The sequence below is a fragment of the Budorcas taxicolor genome, chromosome X (genome assembly GCF_023091745.1).
Source record: "Budorcas taxicolor isolate Tak-1 chromosome X, Takin1.1, whole genome shotgun sequence".
In the NCBI taxonomy this organism is placed as follows: domain Eukaryota; kingdom Metazoa; phylum Chordata; class Mammalia; order Artiodactyla; family Bovidae; genus Budorcas; species Budorcas taxicolor.
Window position 1 is genome coordinate 128,612,703 of NC_068935.1, and position 22,438 is coordinate 128,635,140.

General features: G+C 41.5%; 1 protein-coding gene and 1 non-coding gene across 2 annotated transcripts in view; one reads left to right on the forward strand and one right to left on the reverse strand.

The window, feature by feature from the left end:
* The window catches only part of GRPR (gastrin releasing peptide receptor), a 36,155-nt gene extending 22,251 nt beyond the window's left edge, over positions 1 to 13,904 (reverse strand). Inside the window, exon 1 of the mRNA XM_052663365.1 lies at positions 13,492 to 13,904. Coding sequence (XP_052519325.1) covers positions 13,492 to 13,904 — 413 coding nt within the window. The remainder of the gene's footprint in view (positions 1 to 13,491) is intronic.
* LOC128070733 (U6 spliceosomal RNA) lies at positions 5,917 to 6,020 on the forward strand. The gene has a single exon (XR_008201702.1). It is a non-coding gene; the product is annotated as a U6 spliceosomal RNA (small nuclear RNA).
* Positions 13,905 to 22,438: the final 8,534 nt, after the last annotated feature.

Genomic DNA, 22,438 nt, shown 5'->3' on the forward strand with positions numbered 1-22,438 from the left:
AGGCAGGGATCAAGACCATCCCCAAGGAAAAGAAATGCAAAAAGGCAAAATGGTTGTCTCAGGAGGCCTTACAAATAGCTGTGAATAGAAGAGACATGAAAGATAAAGGAGAAAAGGAAAGATATACCCATTTGAATGCAGAGGTCCAAAGAATAGCAAGGAGAGATAATTTTATTTTAATTTTTATTTATATTTTGGCTGCTCCACAAGGCATGCGGGATCTTAGTTCCCTGACCAGGGATTGACCCTGTGCTCCCAGCAATGGAAGTGCATATTCTTAACCACTGGACTGCCAGGGAAGTCCTGCAAGGATAGATAAGAGAGCCTTCCTCAGTGATCAGTGCAAAGAAATTGAGAAAAACAATAGAATGGGAAAGACTAGAGATCTCTTCAAGAAAATTAGAGATACCAAGGGAACATTTCATGCAAAGATGGGCTCGATAAAGGACAGAAATGGTATGGACCTTACAGAAGCAGAAGATATTAAGAAGAGGTGGCAACAGTACACAGAAGAGCTATACAAAAAAGATCTTCATGACCCAGATAATCACAATGGTGTGATCACTCACCTAGAGCCAGACATCCTAGAATCTGAAGTCAGGTGGACCTTAGGAAGTATCACTACAAACCAAGCTAGTGGAGGTGATGGAATTCCAGTTGAGCTATTTCAAATCCTAAAAGATGATGCTGCGAAAGTGCTGCACTCAATTTGCCAGCAAATTTGGAAAACTCGGCAGTGGCCACAGGACTGGAAATGGTCAGTTTTCCTTCCAATCCCAAAGAAAGGCAGTGTCAAAGAATACACAAACTACCTCACAATTGCACTCATCTCACATGCTTGAGAAGTAATGCTCAAAATTCTCCAAGCCAGGCTTCAGCAGTACGTGAACCATGAACTTCCAGATGTTCAAGCTGGATTTAGAAAAGGCAGAGGAACCAGAGATCAAATTGCAAACATCGGTTGGATCATCAAAAAAGCATGAGAATTCCAGAAAAACATCTACTTCTGCTGTATTGACTATGCCAAAGACTTTGACTGTGTGGACCAAACAAACTGTGGAAAATTCTTCAAGAGATGGGAATACCAGACCACCTGACCTGCCTCTTGAGAAATCTGTATGGAAGTCAGGAAGCAATAGTTAGAACTGGACATGGAAAAACAGACTGGTTCCAAATCGCAAAAGGAATATGTCAAGGCTGTATATTGTCACCCTGCTTATTTAACTTATATGCAGACTACATCATGAGAAACACTGGGCTGGAGGAAGCACAAGCTGGAATCAAGATTGCTGGGAGAAATATCAATAACCTCAGATATGCAGATGACACCACCCTTGTGGCAGAAAGTGAAGAAGAACTAAAGAGCCTCTTGATGAAAGGGAAAGAGGAGAATGAAAAAGTTTGCTTAAAGCTCAACATTCAGAAAATTAAGATCATGGCATCCGGTCCCATCACTTTATGGCAAATAGATGGGGAAACAGTGGAACAGTGGCTGACTATTTTTCTGGGCTCCAAAATCACTGCAGATGGTGACTGCAGCCATGAAATTAAAAGACACTTACTCCCTGGAAGGAAAGTTATGACCAACCTAGACAGCATATGAAAAAGCAGAGACATTTCTTTGCCAACAAAAGTCCGTCTACTCAAAGCTGTGGTTTTTCCAGTAGTCATGTATGGATGTGAGAGTTGGACTATAAAGAAAGCTGAGTGCCAAAGAACTGATGCTTTTGAGCTGTGGTGTTGGAGAAGACTCTTGAGAGTCCCTTGGACTGCATGGAGATCCAACCAGTCCATCCTAGAGGAGATCAGTCCTGAGTGTTCATCGGAAGGACTGATGATGAAGCTGAAACTCTCATACTTTGGCCACCTAATGCAAAGAGCTGACTCATTAGAAAACACCCTGATGCTGGGAAAGATTGAGGGCAGGAGGAGAAAGGGACAACAGAGGATGAGATGGTTGGATGGCATCACCGACTCAATGGACATGAGTTTGGGTAGGCTCTGGAAGTTGGTGATGGACAGGGAGGCCTGGCGTGTTGTGGTTCATAGGGTCGCAAAGAGTCGGACACAACTGAGAGACTGAACTGAACTGAATGGGAAGAACTGATTCATTGGAAAAGACCGTGATGCTGGGAAAGGTTGAGGGCAGGAGAAGAAGGGGACAACAGAGGATGAGATGACTGGATGGCATCACTGACTCTTTGGACATGAGTTTGAGTAAAGTCCAGGAGTTGGCAATGGATAGGAAGCCTGGCGTCCATGGGGTTGCAGAGAGTCAGACATGACTGAGTGACTGAAGTGAACTGAAATTTTGAAGACTAATCCCTTATCTGTCACATCATTTGCAAATATTTTGTCCCAATCTGTGGGTTGTCTTTTCATTTTATTATTTCCTTTGCTGTGCAAAAGCTTTTGAGATTAAGTAGGTCTCGTTTGTTTATGTTTGTTTTTATTTCCATTATTCTGGGAGATGGATCGAAAAATATGTTGCTGTGATTTATGTCATAGAACGTTCTGCCTATGTTTTCCTCTAGCAGTTTTATAGTGTCTGGTCTCACATTTAGGTCTTTAATCAGTTTTGAGCTTATTTTTGTGTATGGAGTTAAGGAATGATCTAAACATGATTCAGAGAAAAACATGATCTGAAAGAATACATGTATGCCAATGTTTACGGCAGCAGTGTTTACAACAGCCAAGACACAGAAGCAACCTAAATGTCCATTGATAGAGGAATGGATAAAGAAGATGTGGTACATATACACAATAGAATATTACTCAGCCATTAAAAGGAATGAAATAATGCCATCTGCAGCAACATGGATGGACCTAGAGAGTGTCACACTGAATGAAGTAAGTCAGACAGAGAAGGAGAAATATCGTATGACATCCTTTATATGTGGAATCTAAAAAGAAATGATATAAATGAAGTTAGTTACAAAACAGAAAGAGACTGACAGACTTAGAAAATGAACTTACAGATGCTAGGAGGAAGGGACAGTTAGGGACTTTGGGAAGGTCACATACCACTGCTATATTTAAAATGGATAACCAACAAAGATCTATGGTACAGCACAGGGAACTCTGCTCAATGTTATGTACCAGGCTGGTTGGGAGAGTGCTTGAGGGAGAATAGATACATGTAGATATATGGCAGAGTCCTTTCGCTGTTCACCTGAAACTACCACCACACTGTTAATCAGTTATACTCCAATACAAAATAAGAAGTTTAAGTTTTTAAAAAAATAAGATATGGTATATGTATATATAATGGAATATTACTCAGCTATAAAAAGGTGAAAATTTGCCATTTGCATGGATAGTAGAACCTACTGGAATGCATTCATTCCTTGCTTCATGGATCCATTTATTCATGTAGTCAGCAAACACTTATCAAGCATCTACTACAGGCTAGAGACTGTCCTAGTGTCAGATAATATACTAATGAATGCCATAGCCTCCCCCGCCCCCCCTTTTGTTTTTTTTTTTGAGCTTATATTCTAATGATAGGAGACAGAGAGTAAGCAAGTAAACCAAGAAATGAACAAAATAATTCTCAAAAAAAAAATAGTGGATGATATTTACCCAAGAAAAATGAAGATATATATCCATACAAAAACTGTATGAGACAGCTTGATTTATAATCACCAAAACTGAAAACAAATCTAATACCCATTAACTGAAGAATGAATAAACAAACTGCAGTCTAGCCACACAATGGACTACTACTCAGCAATAGAAAGGAAGAGATTACTGATACATGCAATAACATGAATTGAAAGAAGCCAGACTCAAATAGCTTACACACTGTATGATGTCATTCATATGATATTTTGGAAAAGATCAGTGGCTGCCAGGAGCTTTGTTTTCTTTCTTTCCTTTTTCTAGGAGCTTTATTTTCTGTAAGAACAACTTAGTGTGCAAGGGAGGTTATAAACTAAAGAAAGTTTGGATCTGGAAAAAAATCCCCTCCTGGGTGGAGGAAGAGAATAGACTATAAAGGGACATAAAAGAATTGGGGGCTGATGGAAATGTTCTATATCTTGATTGTGCTATGCTGTGCTCTGCGTGCGTGCTAAGTCGCTTCAGTCATGTTCGACTCTGCGACCCTATGGACTGTAGCCCACCAGGCTCCTCTGTCCATGGGATTCTCCAGGCAAGAATACCGGAGTCAGTTGCCATGCCCTCCTCCAGGGGATCTTCCCAATCCAGGGATCAAACTTGCATCTCTTACATCTTCTGCATTAGCAGGCAAGTTCTTTACCACTAGCGCCACCTGGGAAGCAGGTGATTGTGCTGGTGATGGTTATATGACTGTGTAAGTTTGTCAAAATTCATAGAATGCACACTTAAAAATTTACCGTATATGAGTTACACCTCAATCAACCTGAAAGAAAAAACTGGATGATGGAATAAAGTGTTAGTCATTCCTTTAGACTGAGTGATCAATGAAGACGTCCTACAGAAGGTGACATTTAATACGTAAAATGAATCTGCAATCTCTACTCGTTCCTAGGCAAATCACTTCATGTAGCAGCAAATACCAGATATTAGTCCAATACTCAATAATCAGAATTTCAAAGATGACTGTAACAAACAAGATCTCTTGATCTTGATCTACAGGGAAGTAGAAAAAGGAATGGAGAAAAAATTTTTCTTTTATTCTGCAAACCATGTGTTTAATTAAGAGAGAATTTATGCAAACCCCACACACCAGGAGGATTTACAAGTGCAAAAATGCAAATTCAGTCTACTTTCAAAAGGCGGTATTGACAAGCACAGTTCAAAAAACCTCACCAGGGAGCCCTTTCAGTCTATACTCTATGTTTCATGATTAAGTATGCGTCTTTTTTTTTTTTTTTGCCTCCATGCATTTTAAGTTGCCAGAAATGATAATTAATCATATAAAGGTCTATGACTTTAAAAGATAGTATGTGAGAGACAAGGTCAGAGTTCTTTGCTGCCCTTATCTCCACAGCACTCCAACTCAAAGAGTCTTGCTGGGAACCACCCCCCCTCCCCTGCCCCCAACCCTTTCCCTTGCAGCTGCCCTCTGAGCACTCCCACAGCCAGCAGCTAGGACAGATCCCTCACTGTGGGGAGACACGAGCTGAGTTTCCTTCAGGAGAGGCAGCATATGCTTCAGAAAAATCATACTCTATAGAAGTTTTGGACTGGTGACTCATGTAAACTCCTCCAACAGAGATTTTCTAGGAAAGATGCTTACAAGAGATTAAATTGTCCTCCCTTTTGAGAAAAGGCCAATCCCCTGGGAACCAGTGAAGCTGAGCCTCTAGAACAGTAGAGGAGCTCTGTAATCACTGGGGTGATCCCCTCAGAAGGGGACCAACTTGGAATCACTCAGGACATCTTCCCTCAGAACAGTAGGGTTTTAACTCCCACTGTCCAGAGAAGGGAAATGGAATCAAACTTTGGATGGTTTTTCCAGTTTCCCTGAAGACACTGGGACCTGAATGTGGAAAGCAGGGTTCTAGTGTGCTTCTATTTTGAATTTGTTGTGACAAGGCCAAATTCCAGCACCTCTTTTGGTCTCTGTGTCAAACAAGGTAAGATATTGTGATTTATCAGAAATACATATTTGGTCATTCAGAAATATATTTCTCATATGCATTCGGTTTTCTTCTAGTCCCTGGCTCACACTCCTAAAACCCTTGGAATTTCCTAAGTGTGTTGAGAATGATAAAGGCATCTTTTGTTATGTTAATAAGGTGACTTTTGGAAAGCAGCTAAGGATGGGGCTGGTTTCCAAGTGATTCTAGGCCTGATTAGAAGGCTGGAACTTTCAGTCCTAGCTCCAGACCTCTGGGGAGAAGCTGTATGTTCAATCAGCTGTCAATGGTCAATGGTTTAATCAATCATGCCTGTGTAATGAAGCCTGCATAAAAATCCAAAAGGACAGTGCTTGCTTCAGCAGCATATATACTAAAACTGGAACAATACAGAGATTAGCTTGGCTCCTGCCCAAGGATGATATGTGAATTCATGAAGTGTTCCATGTTTTTGGATGTAACCACTATGGAGAACAGTGTGGAGATTCCTTAAAAAAATCTAGAAATAAAAATACCATATGACCTAACAATCCCACTACTGTGCATATAGCCTAAGAAAACCAGAATTCAAAATGATACATGTATCCCCATGTTCATTGCAGCACTATTTACAATAGCTAGGACATGGAAGCAACCTAGATATCTGTCGATAGATGAATGGATAAATAAGTTTGGTTCATGTATACAACAGAATATTATTCAGTCATAAAAAGGAATTTGAGTCAGTTCTAGTGAGGTGTATGAAACTAAAAAGCCTGATATACAGTGTGAAGTAAGTCAGAAAACAAATATTGTGTATTAACGCATATATATGAAACCTAGAAAGATGGTACTGATGAACCTGTTTGCAAGGCAGGAATAGAGATGCAGACATAGAGAACACATTTGTGGACAGAGCAAGAGAAGGAGAGGGTGGGACAAATTGAGAGAGTAGCACTGAAATATATACATTACCATATGCAAAATAGACAGCTAATGGGAATTTGCTGTATGATGCAGGGAGCTCAATCTGATACTCTGACAACCTAGAGGTGGGGCATGAGGGGAGGTTCAAGAGGGAGAGGACATACGTATACTTATGGCTGATTCACGGTGTTGTAACCAACACAATGTTGTAAAGCAATTATCCTCCAATTAAAAATAAATACCTTTTTCAAAAAGGACAGGATTCAGAGAGTTCTTGGGTTAGAGAACACGTGAAGATGCAGGGTTTGTGGTGCCTGGAGAGGGCATGGAAGGTCCCTTTCTTCATACCTTGCCTTCTGTATCTCTTCCACCTGGCTGTTCCTGAGGATAAAAGCATTATATCCTTTTACAATAAACTGGTGATTTAATAAATAACATGTTTTTCCGAATTTTGTGAGTCATTCTAGCCAATTAATGGAACCTGAGGACAGGGGGTCATGGGGACCTCTGATTTTTAGCCAGTTGGTCAGAAGTACAGGTTTGTGACTGGCATCTAAAATGGGAGTGGCGGGTGGTACAGTCTTATAGGACTGAACCGTCAATGTGTGGAATCCAATGCTGTCTCTGGTTTGATAGTGTCAGAATTGAGTTGAATTCTCAGGCACCTAGCTGGTGTTCCGAGAATTGCTTGTTCAATGTGTGGAAATTCCCCCAGTGTTGGAAATTGAGCCTCAGAACACCATATAGGGGTATGAACTTGTAGCTGCTGCACTTTATTGTCGTGTCACTACTCAAACATCAACCAAGCTGTAGGTACTGTCCTCATTAGATGGAAGGTGGGCCTTGGTGTTGTAGCAGCTATAGACCCCATGGAACTTCCCATAGGATGAAGGAAGTAAAAAACACATCAAGAGTAACATGGAAACTTACATTACCATATGTAAAATAGATGGACTACAGGAATTTGCTGTATGGCTCAAGAAACTCAAACAGGGGCTCTGTATCCACCTAGAGGGGTGGGACGGGGAGGGAGATGGGAGGGAGTTTCAAAACGGAGGGGATATATGTATACCTATGGCTGGTTCATGTTGAGGTTTGACAGAAAACAGCAAAATTCTGTAAAGCAAGTATCCTTCAATAAAAAATAATTTTTTTTTTTAAAAAGGACCCAGTAATACAAGGTAGGATAAATTCGATATTTAATTAACAGTACAGGCGAAAGCCTCTTAGGAAGGAGGAAAAAAAATCAATGAAAGCAAAAGGGGAATGCTTCATAAAAGAGAAGGGCTTTAATTGTGCCTTGAAAGATTGGTAGCATTTGGCTAGATGGAGGGAAGAGCCTAGTCATCAGGGAGGGGGGAGTGAAGTCAAGAGCAGAGAAGTCAGGTGGCAGGTGCAGGAGGCGATAAGAGTGTAAATAGAGCAGTGTTTGCTCTGGTGAGTTTTGAGATAAGGTAAAAAGATAGGCTGGTAGATGGAAGAGGGCCTGGCAAAACAGAATGGAAGGATCAGACAGAAGTCCACAGCACATACCTGGGAAGTGAATCCCATAGGTATTCTTCAGAAAGTCTCAAAACCTCATAAGTGGGATGCCTGAATTCCCCAAGCCTGTGACTAGTGATTGTATTGGGTTGCCTGTATTCTTTCCTCTTCATCTTTGAGTATCTTCCAACAGAAGATACTTTTTAGACAGGAAGAGCCCATGCAGCTTGGAGCATTTGATATTTGCCTGAAGAATTCCTGATACCCTCAACGAACGAGAGCAGCTAACATGAATCCTGGAAAGAGATTTGGACTCCAACGCACACAGCTAATGCTCTTCTGTATTTTTGTCCAACAGAACTTTCTCCAATGATTAAAATGTTTTGTATCTGTGCTGTCCAGTAGAATCACACGTGGCACTGAGCACTTGACATGTGGCTGGTTTGACCAGGGACTTAATTTTTAGTTTTATTTAAATCAAATCTTGAGAGTTCCCTGATGGCCTAGCGGTTAGGATTCAGGGCTTTCACTGCTGTGGCCCAGGTTCAATCCCTGGTTGGGAAACTGAGATCCCACAAGCCATGTGGCACAGCTAAAATAATAATAATAAAAAATTAAATCTAAATTTAAATAACCACATGTGGTTAGTGGCTCCCATGTTGGCTATACAGCTCTAGATGGAAGGAAAACTACATTATCTACATTATCTCATAAATTCCTTGTAATGATTTAAAAGAATCTGCACTTCAAAAAGCTTGCACTTACACATTCCAAATCACAAGGGTGGGAAAAACTTAGGAAAGGTCTTTTCCATGGAATCAAAGAGGAATCACATTACGGTGCTGCACATCAGTCCTTGGGATTTATTCTGTCAGCCCCATTCTAGTGGAAATAAAACTGAGTAACAATACTGAAACAGAAACAATATAACTTGGGCATATAATATAAATGCTATTAACCTTAAATTCAGCTTTATTCTTTGCACTTAGCTAGAAAAGAAAACATAAACTCTCCTTACCCATTTCCTGTTAGGTTTAAAAATCCATTTACATAATACTGAGGCACCTGGTACAGATGGACATCTTGTAGGAAAGAGCAGCATGTAAAAAATATATCCATCCATCCCAACAATTCACCTATCTCTCCAATCATCTGTCCATCTGCCTATCCACTCATCCGTCCATCCACCTGTCTTTCCATCCATCCATCCATCCATCTACCCATCTACCCACTGTATCCCTTTGTGATTTCCTGATGCACAAAGAATAGATTTTCTCTCATTTGCCCAAATAATGAGAGCTTAATGGAGAGGAATAGAGAAGAAATAGGTGATGGAGTGACAGGTTTTTAAGAGTATGCTTTCAGATAATTAATCATACTTAACACTCTTAATAGTGTGTTGTTTACAAAGTCAAAGTAATGAATATATGAGAGACTAAAAAATGACAAATGACTAATGCTTCAAAACAGTAAGATGAAAGGCATAATGAGATAATTCATGTCTCAGATAATAAGCCTCATGTTTAGAAGAGGGTCAAAAATCTGGGCTAGAATGGTCCAACTTAGGGCTTTAAGATGGAGGCTTGAACCAGAATCCGAGTGATGGGCAGGATGACAGATGAAAATCATGATTAAAATTTGGAGGGACCTTAGAAATAATCTAGCTCAAGCATATTATACTAGAGATGATTCAACTAAGGTCAGAGAGTTAAGGGACTTGGTCTAATTCCTTTATATGGGTAGCAATGGCAGGAAACAAAAATGTAGGGCTCTTGATGCTCATTCAACTTTCATGCATCACATAAGATGGGGAGAAGGGTCTTCTAATTAGGAAAGGAGAAAGCATTCTGGAGAATGGGAGTGACAGAGCATGAGCAAGGAAGCAGAGCCAGGAACTTGTCGGTGTAACGACTGTGTATGAGGATGTCAATATATGTGAGGAGGGGAAGACAGCATGGTGGGGGAGCAGGACCAATAGGGAAGGGGCTTGAATATAAATCTGCAGTTGGTCAGTGGTGTGAAACGTAGAATTCTGGGACTGCCTTGAAGTCTCCCTTTCGTGCCCCAGTATAAACATTTCCAGAAAAAATGCTTTGCTTTTCATATAAATAAAGACAAATTCACCTGGGGAGGGAAAGCTGAAGAAATGTGGCTGGGATGAGTACTTGCATATCTGGTCAACCCACAGTGGGCTGATAAACATCCATCCTGAGTCAGGAGATTTACGATGGGAACTAAGAATCTGCATATTTTTAAGCTCCCCAGTGACTGCAATGATTACCAAGTTTGGAGGGTCTTCTGGTTCACCCTTTTACCAATCCATCAGATACAGACTACCACTTTGGAAAACTCTTTGACAATACTTACGAAATACCTGGCCCCTATGATCCAGCAATTCCTCTCTCAGGCGTATACTCACTTATGTTGCCCAACAGGCATGAATAATACCCAGAGCAGGTTATTATCAACCCCGAACTGGAAACAATTCAATATCTATCAGTATTAAAATGAATAAATTAACTGAGGTATATTCATACAAGTCTTCCCTGCTGGCTCAGAGGTTAAAGTGTCTGCCTGCAATGTGGGAGACCTGGGTTCGATCTCTGCATCAGGAAGATCTCCTGGAGAAGGAAATGGCAACCCACTCCAGTATTCTTGCCTGGATAATCCCATGGACAGAGGAGCCTGGTAGGCTACAGTCCACGGGGTCGCAAAGAGTCGGACATGACTGAGCAACTTCACTTTCACTTTCTTTCACTTTCATATTCATATAATGGAACACTACACAACAAGTGAAAAGAATAAACCATTGCTATCTGCACCAACATGGATGACTATTTCTAACATAATGATAAGCATTAAGAAGTATGACTCTATTTACATAAGATTGAAGAACTGGCAAAAATAATACATGGTAATTGAACTCAGAATAATGATTGCCTCTCTTCGAGGGTGAGGATTAACTGTAAAGGGACATAAAACAAACTCCTAGGGTGCTGGAATTGTTCTATATCTCTATTTGGGTGGTGGTTATATTGTTATATAGAATATGTGAAAAATACTGAGCTCTATACTTGTTCAGTTTACTGTATAGATTAACCTTGTTGACAAGAAAAAATACAGGTATTGTGTGTGTGTGTATGTATATTTCCTTACCAACCTTATGAGGCTGTTATAAAACTCCAATAGCCTTTCTTTTTTATTTTTTATTGGAGTATAATTGCTTTACAATGCTGTATTAGTTTCTGCTGTACAATGAAGTGAATCAGCTATATGTGTACATATATTCCGTCCTTCTTGGACCTCCCTCCTTCCCCACCCTTCCAGGTTATCACTGAGTACTGAGCTGAGCTTCCTCTGCTTTATAGCAGGTTCCCACTACCTATCTGTTATACACATGGTAGTGCATACATGTCACTCCTAATCTCCCAATTCACCCCACCATCCCCTTTCCCACCCTGTGTCTACATGTCCGTTCTCTATGTCTCTGTGTCTATTCCTGCCCTGGAGATAGGTTCATCTGTACCATTTTTCTAGATTCCATATATATGTGTTAAAGATGAGATATATAGATAAGTACAGTCATACATTTTAACTAGCTCAATACTGATTCTTATTGAAGTTGGTTATGAGCACTACTTGTGATATAGGTAATCTGTCAGTTTTTTTAAGCCTTAGCAAAACACAAAAAGTTAGTTATATGTAAGCTTACAAGTAATTTCTGAATTTGGAAAAGACATGCAGTAACTGTAAACTTAATGGTGCAGCCCAGCTTTGGAGAGAGCCTTCCTGCTGATGGTGAATTTGGTCTGCTTTGAAACCCTGAGAAGAGTTCCCTGCAGCTGTATCTTTTGTTGCACGCCCTCACTTTCCTTTCCCCCCATTCCCGATTCCACCCTAGGAAGACAGGAAACACTATCTGTAGCACTGCATTCACCAACCCAGAAACCAAAATCTCATCTCACTTCCCATTGTGAAAATGATCGTCATCCTGAGGTACCCTTGGCCACTGGTAACAAGCCACCTACCTGCTGCCACTCCACAGCTTGCCTGCCCTGGCCCAACAGTGAGACTGCCTGTGGTCATGAGGCCCTGGTGGGTACATGTTCAGGGTTACAGCAAGCTGAGGATGAGTGGTGGGAAGTGAAAAACCCTGTGCAGTGGGTGCCATGTGTAAACCTCATTCCTGGGCTATTATTTTTCAGTCTGTGAAAAAGTTGTGTGTACTGAGCAGTGTACTTCAGGCAGCTAAGTATAAACACATGTCTACAAATACTGATAACACTATCTTTATTTGTCCATTATTTCCCAAAGCCACATCACCTGGGGACTGTTTGTTCCTCTACAAAGTGAGAATCCAGCACCATATGTATTAAAATGTGGGACATTCTTCAGGGTATACATTTTCAAGAGCTGCTTCTATGCCTTTCTCGGTACACTCTTACATCCCCATGTATCTTTAATACCACAACATACAGTAGACTTTAAAATAAAAGTTGATTATTTCTGGTTCCTTGCACTAGTTTTTCTTAATTTGACCATATGGTCAACTATGTGTCTGGAGCCTATCCATTACTGTGTCCAAGTTCTAGAGCCCAGAAGTATATAAGTTATGTTCAGCAATTTATGTGAACCTGCAGATATTTCCTGACTGGTTATTTCAAGCAACGGTTTTTTATGTGACAGACATCTGATAAATGCTTAAAGAATAAATATGAATGTTTAAGAATGGATAAATGTGAATTTTTAAGCACTATGTTCACACAAGAAATGCAGTTCACAAGTATGTATATTTCCAAGAGTAAAACATTGTACTGGCTTCCCTACCCACTCCCCCCCAAAAAAGCCCTAAAGGGATTACATATGAAAGTACATCAATAAACATACTAAAATCTGAAATCAACCTTGAATGGAGCTTTCTCATGAAAAAAAAAAAATCCTAATAATGGTTGATTTCACTTAAGAGATATTTAGAAAAACCAGCACACAAACTGTTCAGTTCCAGAGAACCAAATACAACATCAGCTGTGAGAAACATTAAACTATCTGAAGAGAATGGATTTCAAGGAAATGCTGCTTATTTTCTCCTCTTGGTTATTTCTGAAAGAATATTTAATGAAGAAATGCAGTGGGACTTTTCTGTTCTTTGAAGACTTTGCTTCCAAGAAACATTTGCCTGGGGTTTAAATTCTATTAGGTGTGATTTTTTTTTTTTTCTCACCAGTCAATTAATTTTGCAGGGAACAAGAAGTTAGGAAGAGGCAAGGCTAAATCAATTGTCTTCAGAAAATGCACCTCAATCTTATTCTCAGAGATTATTTTCCCCTTTCCCCCCCGCCATGCACTGACTTTTCTTTCTTAAACCAATATATCAAACTCAAGAAGTAATCCCTAGCATAGAAACATGCCCAGAAGGGAACTGGAGTTTGAGAAGAACTCCCTGTGCACAAACAGCCCCATCTCTCCCAATGTGGTAGCTCACCTACTGAGGCATCTACCACCCTCGGAGAGAATGTCACTGTCCTCCAGGACTTACCTGTCTGCCGAGAGAGCCGTGAGTGTGAAGACAGACACCCCTACCGAGGTAAGCTGGATAAAGGGGATCAGTTTGCAGCCAATCCTGCCAAACAGCCATTTGTCAGCCAGGTACCTGCTGGCATCCACGGGCGCACAGGTTACCAGGAGGAGCAGGTCTCCCAAAGCCAGGCTGGAGATGAACAGGTTCGGCACGTTTCGCATGGACTTCACAGTACAGAAGATCTTGATCAGGGTGATGTTGCCAACGAGGCCTATCAGAATGATGACTCCATAAATTGCAGGGATGACATAGAGGATCCCGGGGTGGAACCAGTCGTCATTCATGGGGAGCTCCACACTATGATTAGAAATGTTGCAGTGCACGAAATGGTCCACTTCCAAGTTCAGAAGCAAACAGTCATTCAGAGCCATCCTCTGGATTCCTTCCCACCTAAAAAAGTGCCCTGAATTGCTGTTTCTTAACTTTTGACTTTGCAATTGGGTAAAGATGAGAACAGAATCTATGCTGGGCTCTTTATCTTCTTGAATAAAAATATAGATACTGTGGCATTCAAAACTGTCTGGCACTATTTTGATGCTGGTGCTGCTCTGCTCTTTACCTGACCAGTGTAATACACCTCTAAATTGAGTAAGTTAACAACAAAACAAACACAAAAACTCAGCCCCCAAAAGGCTTAGAATCAGACCCACTCTGTACCAACACCTTTTACCTCCGGTCTAGTCCGAGTCTCCCTGGCTGTAGTTTACTAAGAACTTTGGGCCTGCTATTTTCACACGGCATTTGCTGTCTTTCCTGATATTTAGAACCTGAAGGTTTAAAGTGGGTAGAAAAAAACTGCACTGAGAAAGCCTCAAATACTATAGGCGGGAATGCTTTATACGTCACCAACTTCACCAGCAAATGGCAGCTCTGCTGAGCAGAGGCTCTGAAGAGGAACCAGGGCTACTTACAGACAGACAATGCCAGCCCCCTGCTGGACACTTCAATCACTGCCCGGATGCCTGCTCTGCCCAGATGAGACTCGCACAGCAGTCTGTGGGTCCTAGTCGACAACTTTAGCAGGTAAATTTGGGCTTCACTTTTCAGACGCAGCACCTCTGGCAGGTATTTCCTAAGTGTTGCCGGCACTCTGCAAAGCACTGGAAATCCTTCTGATACTAGAAAGATTTTCCATATCCAGATTCACAGCTCATTCTCTCATCTTTTCCAATACATTAGAATATAACATGTTAAGGTTGCTATAAAATGAGGTCTGTCCCTGAATCAAACTGCACACAGATGTGCAGGGCGTCCACATGTGAGTGGTCCCACGCAGCCTTCCCGCTGCCTATTTGAACGGGGATCGTTTCTGAGAGCAAACGCTTAGGACTCCTGCCTTAAACCTTCAGCACCTGACATCTGGGAAAAGTAGAAAGCAGGACACACACATGCTCTGTCCTGTAGATCGGCCAGGCCATCCCTGTTCCCTTTACCAGAGAGAAAAAAAAATAAAAAGCCAGCTGTTTTTTAACTATCACAGATAAGCAGTCTTTTCCAGAAGAATGGGTATTTTCTCATTGGATCTAAAAAATACATGAATTGGCATTCTGATGCAGTTCTTTGCAATTTTTAATTAATGCTTGCTGTATTTTCTAGCAAATTCCTCATAAGCTCTGAGTGGGAAATGAACTATGAAGGAGTTACAGTACAGATAACATACTGAGGATTTGGGGAGTGAAAAGAATAACTTAGAGTTAACATGTGCCAGGAAAGGCTTTACTGAGGAGGTACTATTAGATGTCAACTTTGATCTTTAGCAACAATGTATAAATACATTACAAGGGTGACTCTTTAAGACTTATGTGCAGCCAACTCTTCCAGATACATCGCAGGAAGCCAGTTACTAGTGGGCACCGTTACCAAAAGTTAGGTTTTTTTAGGATTCATAAGAAAGCCTCCAAGTGTGTTGTCATGGAAATTTCCACAGGCAGGTTACAAAACCAAGGTGGCTACCATGTTCCTTCCATAAACCCAAGGGCTTTTGCTCCTCTCAACCAGTAGTAGAATCTGATGCTACGTGCCCAGAGTGCGGAGAGCTTCTCAGTGGAGATCAATTGAGCTGTTGGCAACAGAGGTTAATAATGCTGTACACGGACTCTGTGCTTGAGTCCTGGCTCCTTCACTCATTACCTTGGCAAGTTAGACTAGTCACTTGGTGTCTTAAGCATCTCCTCATGAGATTAAGTTCCTCATCTGTAAAGTGGGGATAATTTGTGAAGTTAAATGAAATTATCCATGTTAAGACTTCATAGAATTTGGCACATAGTAAGTGCTCAAGTAATATCAGCTGCTATTATTATAACTATTATTATCACTGTGATTGAAAGAGACCATTTTTGTGATTTTACTTTCAGTTCAGTTCAGTTCAGTCGCTCAGTCGTGTCCGACTCTGTGACCCCATGAATCGCAGCACGCCAGGCCTCCCTGTCCATCACCATTTCCCGGAGTTCACTCCGACTCACGTCCATTAAGTCCATGATGCCATCCAGCCATCTCATCCTCGGTCATCCCCTTTTCCTCCTGCCCCCAATCCCTCCCAGCATCAGAGTCTTTTCCAATGAGTCATCTCTTCGCATGAGGTGGCCAAAGTACTGGAGCTTCAGCTTTAGCATCATTCCTTCCAAAGAAATCCCAGGGTTGATCTCCTTCAGAATGGACTGGTTGGATCTCCTTGCAGTCCAAGGGACCCTCAAGAGTCTTCTCCAACACCACAGTTCAAACACATCGATTCTTCGGCGCTCAGCTTTCTTCACAGTCCAACTGTCACATCCATACATGACCACAGGAAAAACCATAGCCTTGACTAGATGGACCTTAGTCGGCAAAGTAATGTCTCTGCTTTTGAATATACTATCTAGGTTGGTCATAACTTTTCTTCCAAGGAGTAAGTGTCTTTTAATTTCATGGCTGCAGCCACCATCTGCAGTGATTTTGGAGCCCCCCAAAATAAAGTCTGACACTGTTTCCACTGTTTCCCAAAAAGTGATGGGACCAGATGCCATGATCTTAGTTTTATGAATGTTGAGCTTTAAGCCAACTTTTTCACTCTCCTCTTTCACTTTCATCAAGAGGCTTTTTAGTTCCTCTTCACTTTCTGCCATAAGGGTGGGGTCATCTGCATATCTGAGGTTATTGATATTTCTCCCTGCAATCTTGATTCTAGCTTGCATTTCTTCCAGTCCAGCGTTTCTCATGATGCACTCTGCATGTAAGTTAAATAAGCAGGGTGACAATATACAGCCTTGACATACTCCTTTTCCTATTTGGAACCAGTCTGTTGTTCCATGTCCAGTTCTAACTATTGCTTCCTGACCTGCATACAGATTTCTCAAGAGGCAGGTCAGGTGGTCTGATATTCCCATCTCTTGAAGAATTTTCCACAGTTGATTGTGATCCACATAGTCAAAGGCTTTGGCATAGTCAATAAAGCAGAAATAGATGTTTTTCTGGAACTCTCTTGCTTTTTCCATGATCCAGTGGATGTTGGCAATTTGATCTCTGGTTCCTCTGCCTTTTCTGAAACCAGCTTGAACATCAGGGAGTTCACGGTTCACGTATTGCTGAAGTCTGGCTTGGAGAATTTTGAGCATTACTTTACTAGCATGCGAGATGAGTGCAATTGTGCGGTAGTTTGAACATTCTTTGGCATTGTCTTTCTTTGGAATTGGAATGAAAACTGACCTTTTCCAGTCCTGTGGCCACTGCTGAGTTTTCCAAACTTGCTGGCATATTGAGTGCAGCACTTTCACAGCATCCTCTTTCAGGATTTGAAATAGCTCAACTGGAATTCCATCACCTCCACTAGCTTTGTTCGTAGTGATGCTTTCTTTTACTTTGGAAAAGCCCAATAAAGTCAGAATAGCAACTAACATCAAGATCAATAGGCAAAATGTCCTATCATATACATGAATCAGCTAGTCCTCCATTTACTTGAAAGACATCAAACATTTGTCAGTTTCCAGGCACTGTGTAAGAGCTAAGGGATTGAGAAAAAAAAGATGAAGATACATGTTATTATGGGTTTCCCAGATGGCTCAGTGGTAAAGAATCCACCTGCAATGCAGGAGACATGGGTAGACTCGGGTTCGATCCCTGAGTCAGGAAGATCCCCTGGAGAAGGGAATGGCTACTCACTCCAGTATTCTTGCCTGGAGAATCCCATGGACAGAGGAGCCTGGCAGGCTGTGGTCCATGGGATTGCACAGTCAGACATGACTAAGAGACTGAGCACATATGCACATGTTACTATAAGATCCGTCATGACCCCAATTATTCAAGCTTAGACTTAGAGGACCTGGTTTCAAAGAATAACTCAAGAAGGGTTTTCACGTAGATACTGCAAATGCTTCTGTTCATTCTGTACTATATTAACAATTCTGCTTCTTGAACTTCCTGTGGTGGCTTTCTTCTCTGATCTTTACCTTTCTTCCTCTCAATGACAATGATTGCTTCTGGCGTTGTTTTTGTTCATTACTAGAGGGACAGCCTTGTAGGAACAGCCTTGTAGGAACTATGGCAAAACTCAGAGAAATTCACCACTCTTGGACTAGAAGAATTGGTGAGGCATTGAACTGCCTGGGTTCATCCTGAGGATTTTGAAACAAAGGTACCAATAGCCAGAACCTGGCTATATTCTTATATTAAACTTGGGCATCTTTGGGCCTTTTAACCTTCTGAAAGTTAAAAGCTGAGTATTGTTTAAATAGAAATAAACTCCAGCTTCTTAAAAAAAAATCACAACATTTAGACCCCATCCCCTCCCTAGAATAAAGCAACTACCTTTTCTCCAGAGAAAGTGACATTTGATCTTAAAGGTTAAGCATCTGGCAGAATCCTTTGAACAGAGAAAACAGTATGCACCTAGGATGGAGGTGTAAAGGAAAGAACGTGGCACTGAGCAGGGGACAACTTCAAGTCCAAAAAGGCCATCCAGATTGGAAGAGCAGATGGGGAAAGAGCAGTGTGAAAAGCACCCTGAGGCAGGTTTGAGTGACATTGTGATGGATCTTGTATTCTTTTTAAGAAGCTTGGTCTGAAAGGCATAATTTTGGTTCACAAAGAAGACTCCTGGATGTTGTTGTCTCCTTTTATTTCTTTAGACATCCCATATGCTGGGCCAGCCTCACCTCTTAAATCCAACTGGGCCCTTAGTGTTTCTCCCCATATAAGCTTATAGTTAGCCGTGATTTCTCATGGCTGCTGGTGGTGTTGAGTGTTTCACAACACGATAGACTGTTCCGGTAGTATTTTAGAAGTGAAGATATAGTAAAGTTCAACACCTAATATTTTCTGGGAGCAAGGTTGTTTTAAAAAGCTCATTAGAAAATTTTGATGTCATTTCAACTAATTAGCTATAATGACTCTCCATCCCGATCATTACGTGTCACCTTCTGGCAGATCACCAAACATACTTAAAAATTTGCTTCGTTTTTTATTTAATGGTGAGCATGAGATGCCTATGACTTATGAAAATGAGACAGAACAAACATAATACAAAGTCCCCATCCTCAGGGACGCCACTTTCTGAATAGGAGTGTGACTCAGCATCCTTTCTGATGTGTTGGAGCAGGAGTGTCACTTCTATTTCAGGCTAAAGAGTCACATTTTCCATTCTTCCAGAAAACTAGATTTTTTTTTTTTTAATATGGAGGAGAGGCACAGTCCCTTCGTAGAATTTGGTAGGATGGGTGGGTTCAATGGGACCAAAGAGAGTAGAGACAAAGTCTCTTTCCACCAGCTAAGTGCACACCACTGCGTCTTCCAATAGCTGGTATTCTTGGTAGACTGACAATGAATGTACACAGAAAAGGTTTATAGGGTGGGTAGAACTTGTAGGTGGAACCCAAGTAAAGAGAAACGGATGCTTTGGGTTTGAGAGAGAGTCTGTCTGGAACAAAGCTGTACAGGGAAGTAATAAATGACAAAAAGGAGATTGGATCTGCTGGGGAAGACTTGACATTTTAGGTTTCAGGTTGGACTTTAGGCTATAAAACACTGGCTCTTTTATATATATAAAAAATTTTCAAAAAAAAAAATTTCATCAAGATTACCTGGAGTGATTCTTAAAAATGTAGGTTCTGAGGCCATACCCCAGACCTACTGAATCAGAGATCCAGGGATGGAACCCAAGAATCACTATTTTTCATGAGATCCCAAAGGGACTGCAGCTCTCTGCTATCCCAGAAATCGTGGCAACATGACAGTCCTTGTGCCTTCCCTCTGTGGAGGGAGAGGCTGAGCAAGGAAGCAGATTTAGGAGATTGTTATTACAGGCCCTTGATACCCAAAGTATGGGCCTTGAGTCAGCAGCCTGGGTATCACCATAGAGCTTATGAGAAATGCAGAAATTCAGGCAGTATCCCAGATTTCCTTAATCATAATCTGCATTTTAAAAATGTATTTATATATTTTGCTGCACTGGTCTTAGTTGGCACATGGTATCTTTAGTTGCAGCATGCAAACTTCTTAGTTATAGCATGTGGGATCTAGTTCTCTGAGCAAGGATCAAATCTAGGCCTGCATTGGGAGCTCAGAGTCTTAGCCACTGGACCACCAGGGAAGTCCCCATATTTTGCATTTTAAGAAGTTCCCCAAGGACTCATATGCATGCTAAAGTCTGAAAAGTGTTGGTCTAGTGGTTAGGGAACTCTGGCAGAAAAGGTTAAGAAACCAGGGCCGGAAAAAGGAACAGATAGGAAACTGGAATTTCAAGTTCAGAATGAAACCAGCAAGTGGACCAACTGGAAGCTGAATGAAGAATCCCTGATTTGGGGTTGTTGATATCTCTGATAAGGCTGGGAACTGTCCCAGACTGCAGGGCAGGCAAGTTGTTTTTGTCACAAGACAGGGGGCCAGAATCCCATTACAAATATAGGGAATACAGGCAATGGAGAAGCCCAGGATGATGAGTTTTTTAGGCTTGTGACTCAGTCCAGCAAGAACAAGGGGGAAGCCACTGTGGAGGGAAATGCTGAATCTGGTTTCAGGCATACTGAGTTCACTATATGAACAAGGGGAAGGAAGAAAGCCAACGGAAACAATTGCTGAAGTCTGGAAGCAAAGAGGTAAATAATTAAGAGGGTTGTCTGAGAACCAGGATGTCGGATGACAACAGTTTAAATGCATAGAGAAATCGCCAAGAATCAAGTGAAGTTACACTTTGAGGAAAAAGTCATGTGCTGAAAGTTAGTGGGTACTGAACATGACTGCAATATATGTTTGTGGCAGCACCATGGAGAAGCAACTGTAGCAACCCTTGCTTGAGAAGAATGAGAGATGTCAAATTTTAGTGCTGCAGCAGGAACAAAAGAGACAGATGACTATATCCAGATCCTGTAATGCTGGGATCACTTCAAGTTCCCTTCTCTTTTCTTAACAGTCTGTGACTTTTCATGGTGCTTGGAAACTTAGGAGAGATGGGGGGGAGTCTTTTGAAAGAAAGAGTCAAGTTTCATTTTGAGCCACATGAAGCTGCAGGCTGATGCCCAGAGAAGGCCTGGAAGTGGAAGACCAGCCTCTCGGGCAGACCGAAGGCTGAGAGAACACCTCACATGGCGTTTTTAACATATTCCACCATTTCCTGGTACTGTTTCCTTCAAAAGGTGGAGATAAGTTTCCCTCCCTTTGAATGTGAGCTGAACTCAGTGACTGGCTTCTAACAAACAGAGTGAGGCAGCAGTGATAGTGTGTAACTTCCAAGATTAGAAGACAAAGGACACTGCAGCTCCCTCTGTGCACTGCCTCTGAAGGAAGTCAGCCACCATGTTGTGAGGAGACTCAATGGACCACAGGCTGAAAAACGGAGGACTCCCGTCCACAGCTCTGTGAGTCATTTTGGAAATGGTTCCTCCAGCCCCAGTCCAGCCTTCAGATGACTGCAGGCCCAGCCAACTTCTTGACTATGAGCTCAAGAGATATTCCAAGCCAGAACCATCCAGTCACAACACTCTTGAATTCTTGATCCACAGAGACTGTAAGTTATGGCAGCTTGTTACACAGTAGTACATAACACCTGGCAAACAGAATGGATGAAGGGGCCAGGGCGGGGGTGGGGACCACCAAAATGACAAAAGAAAATAGAACAAAAATATCAGAAAAGGCAAGTACTATAAACTGGTTGAATCTTGAATAGAGTGTAAAGCAAAGAACGGTCAAATCTAGAAAAGTTAAGGAGACAAATCCATATGTTATTCAGTACCACCAAATTTTCTTATCTGGATAAAACAAATGTATTTTAAAAAAATTATAAATAAGCTGAACTTTCTTGACTAGCCACCATGTACCTGGAAATTAGATTATTTGTATCCCATTTTCCCATGTGCTAAGTGAGCTTGGGCAAGCCAAATCAATTCAGTGAACATTATCTGCCACTGAACTGTTCTGTGCCATAGATTCCTCCTCCATAAAATACAGGGCATTTTACCCTGGCCTATGCTTCAGAACAACTTGAGGCATCAGTATTACCCAGTGGCACCTAAGGCGATGTAAAGTGGCACCTTCCCCTCTGCCTTCAGCCATCTCTCTTTCTAGCTCTTTCTCTCTTGTGGGAGGATCCAATCAGTGAGACTGCAGGCCCCCTGAAACACATCACTGTGTTATGCCTATATCTATGAATAGATGTCTCACAAACCAACATGTTGCTGGGATGCCCTTCTTCAAGCTTCCTCTATTGTTAACATCTATAAAACTAAGAAATTGGCATGGGCACAAGACTATTATCTAAACTACAGACTTTATTCAGATTTCACCAGTTTTGCTGCCAGTCATTTTCTGTTCCATGACCCAATCCAAGACACCACACTGTATTTAGACACCACGATTCCTTAATTTCCTCTCTTCTGTGACAGTTTCTCAGACAGTCCTGTTTTTCCTGACCTTGACACTTTTGAAGAGTACTGGTCAGGAA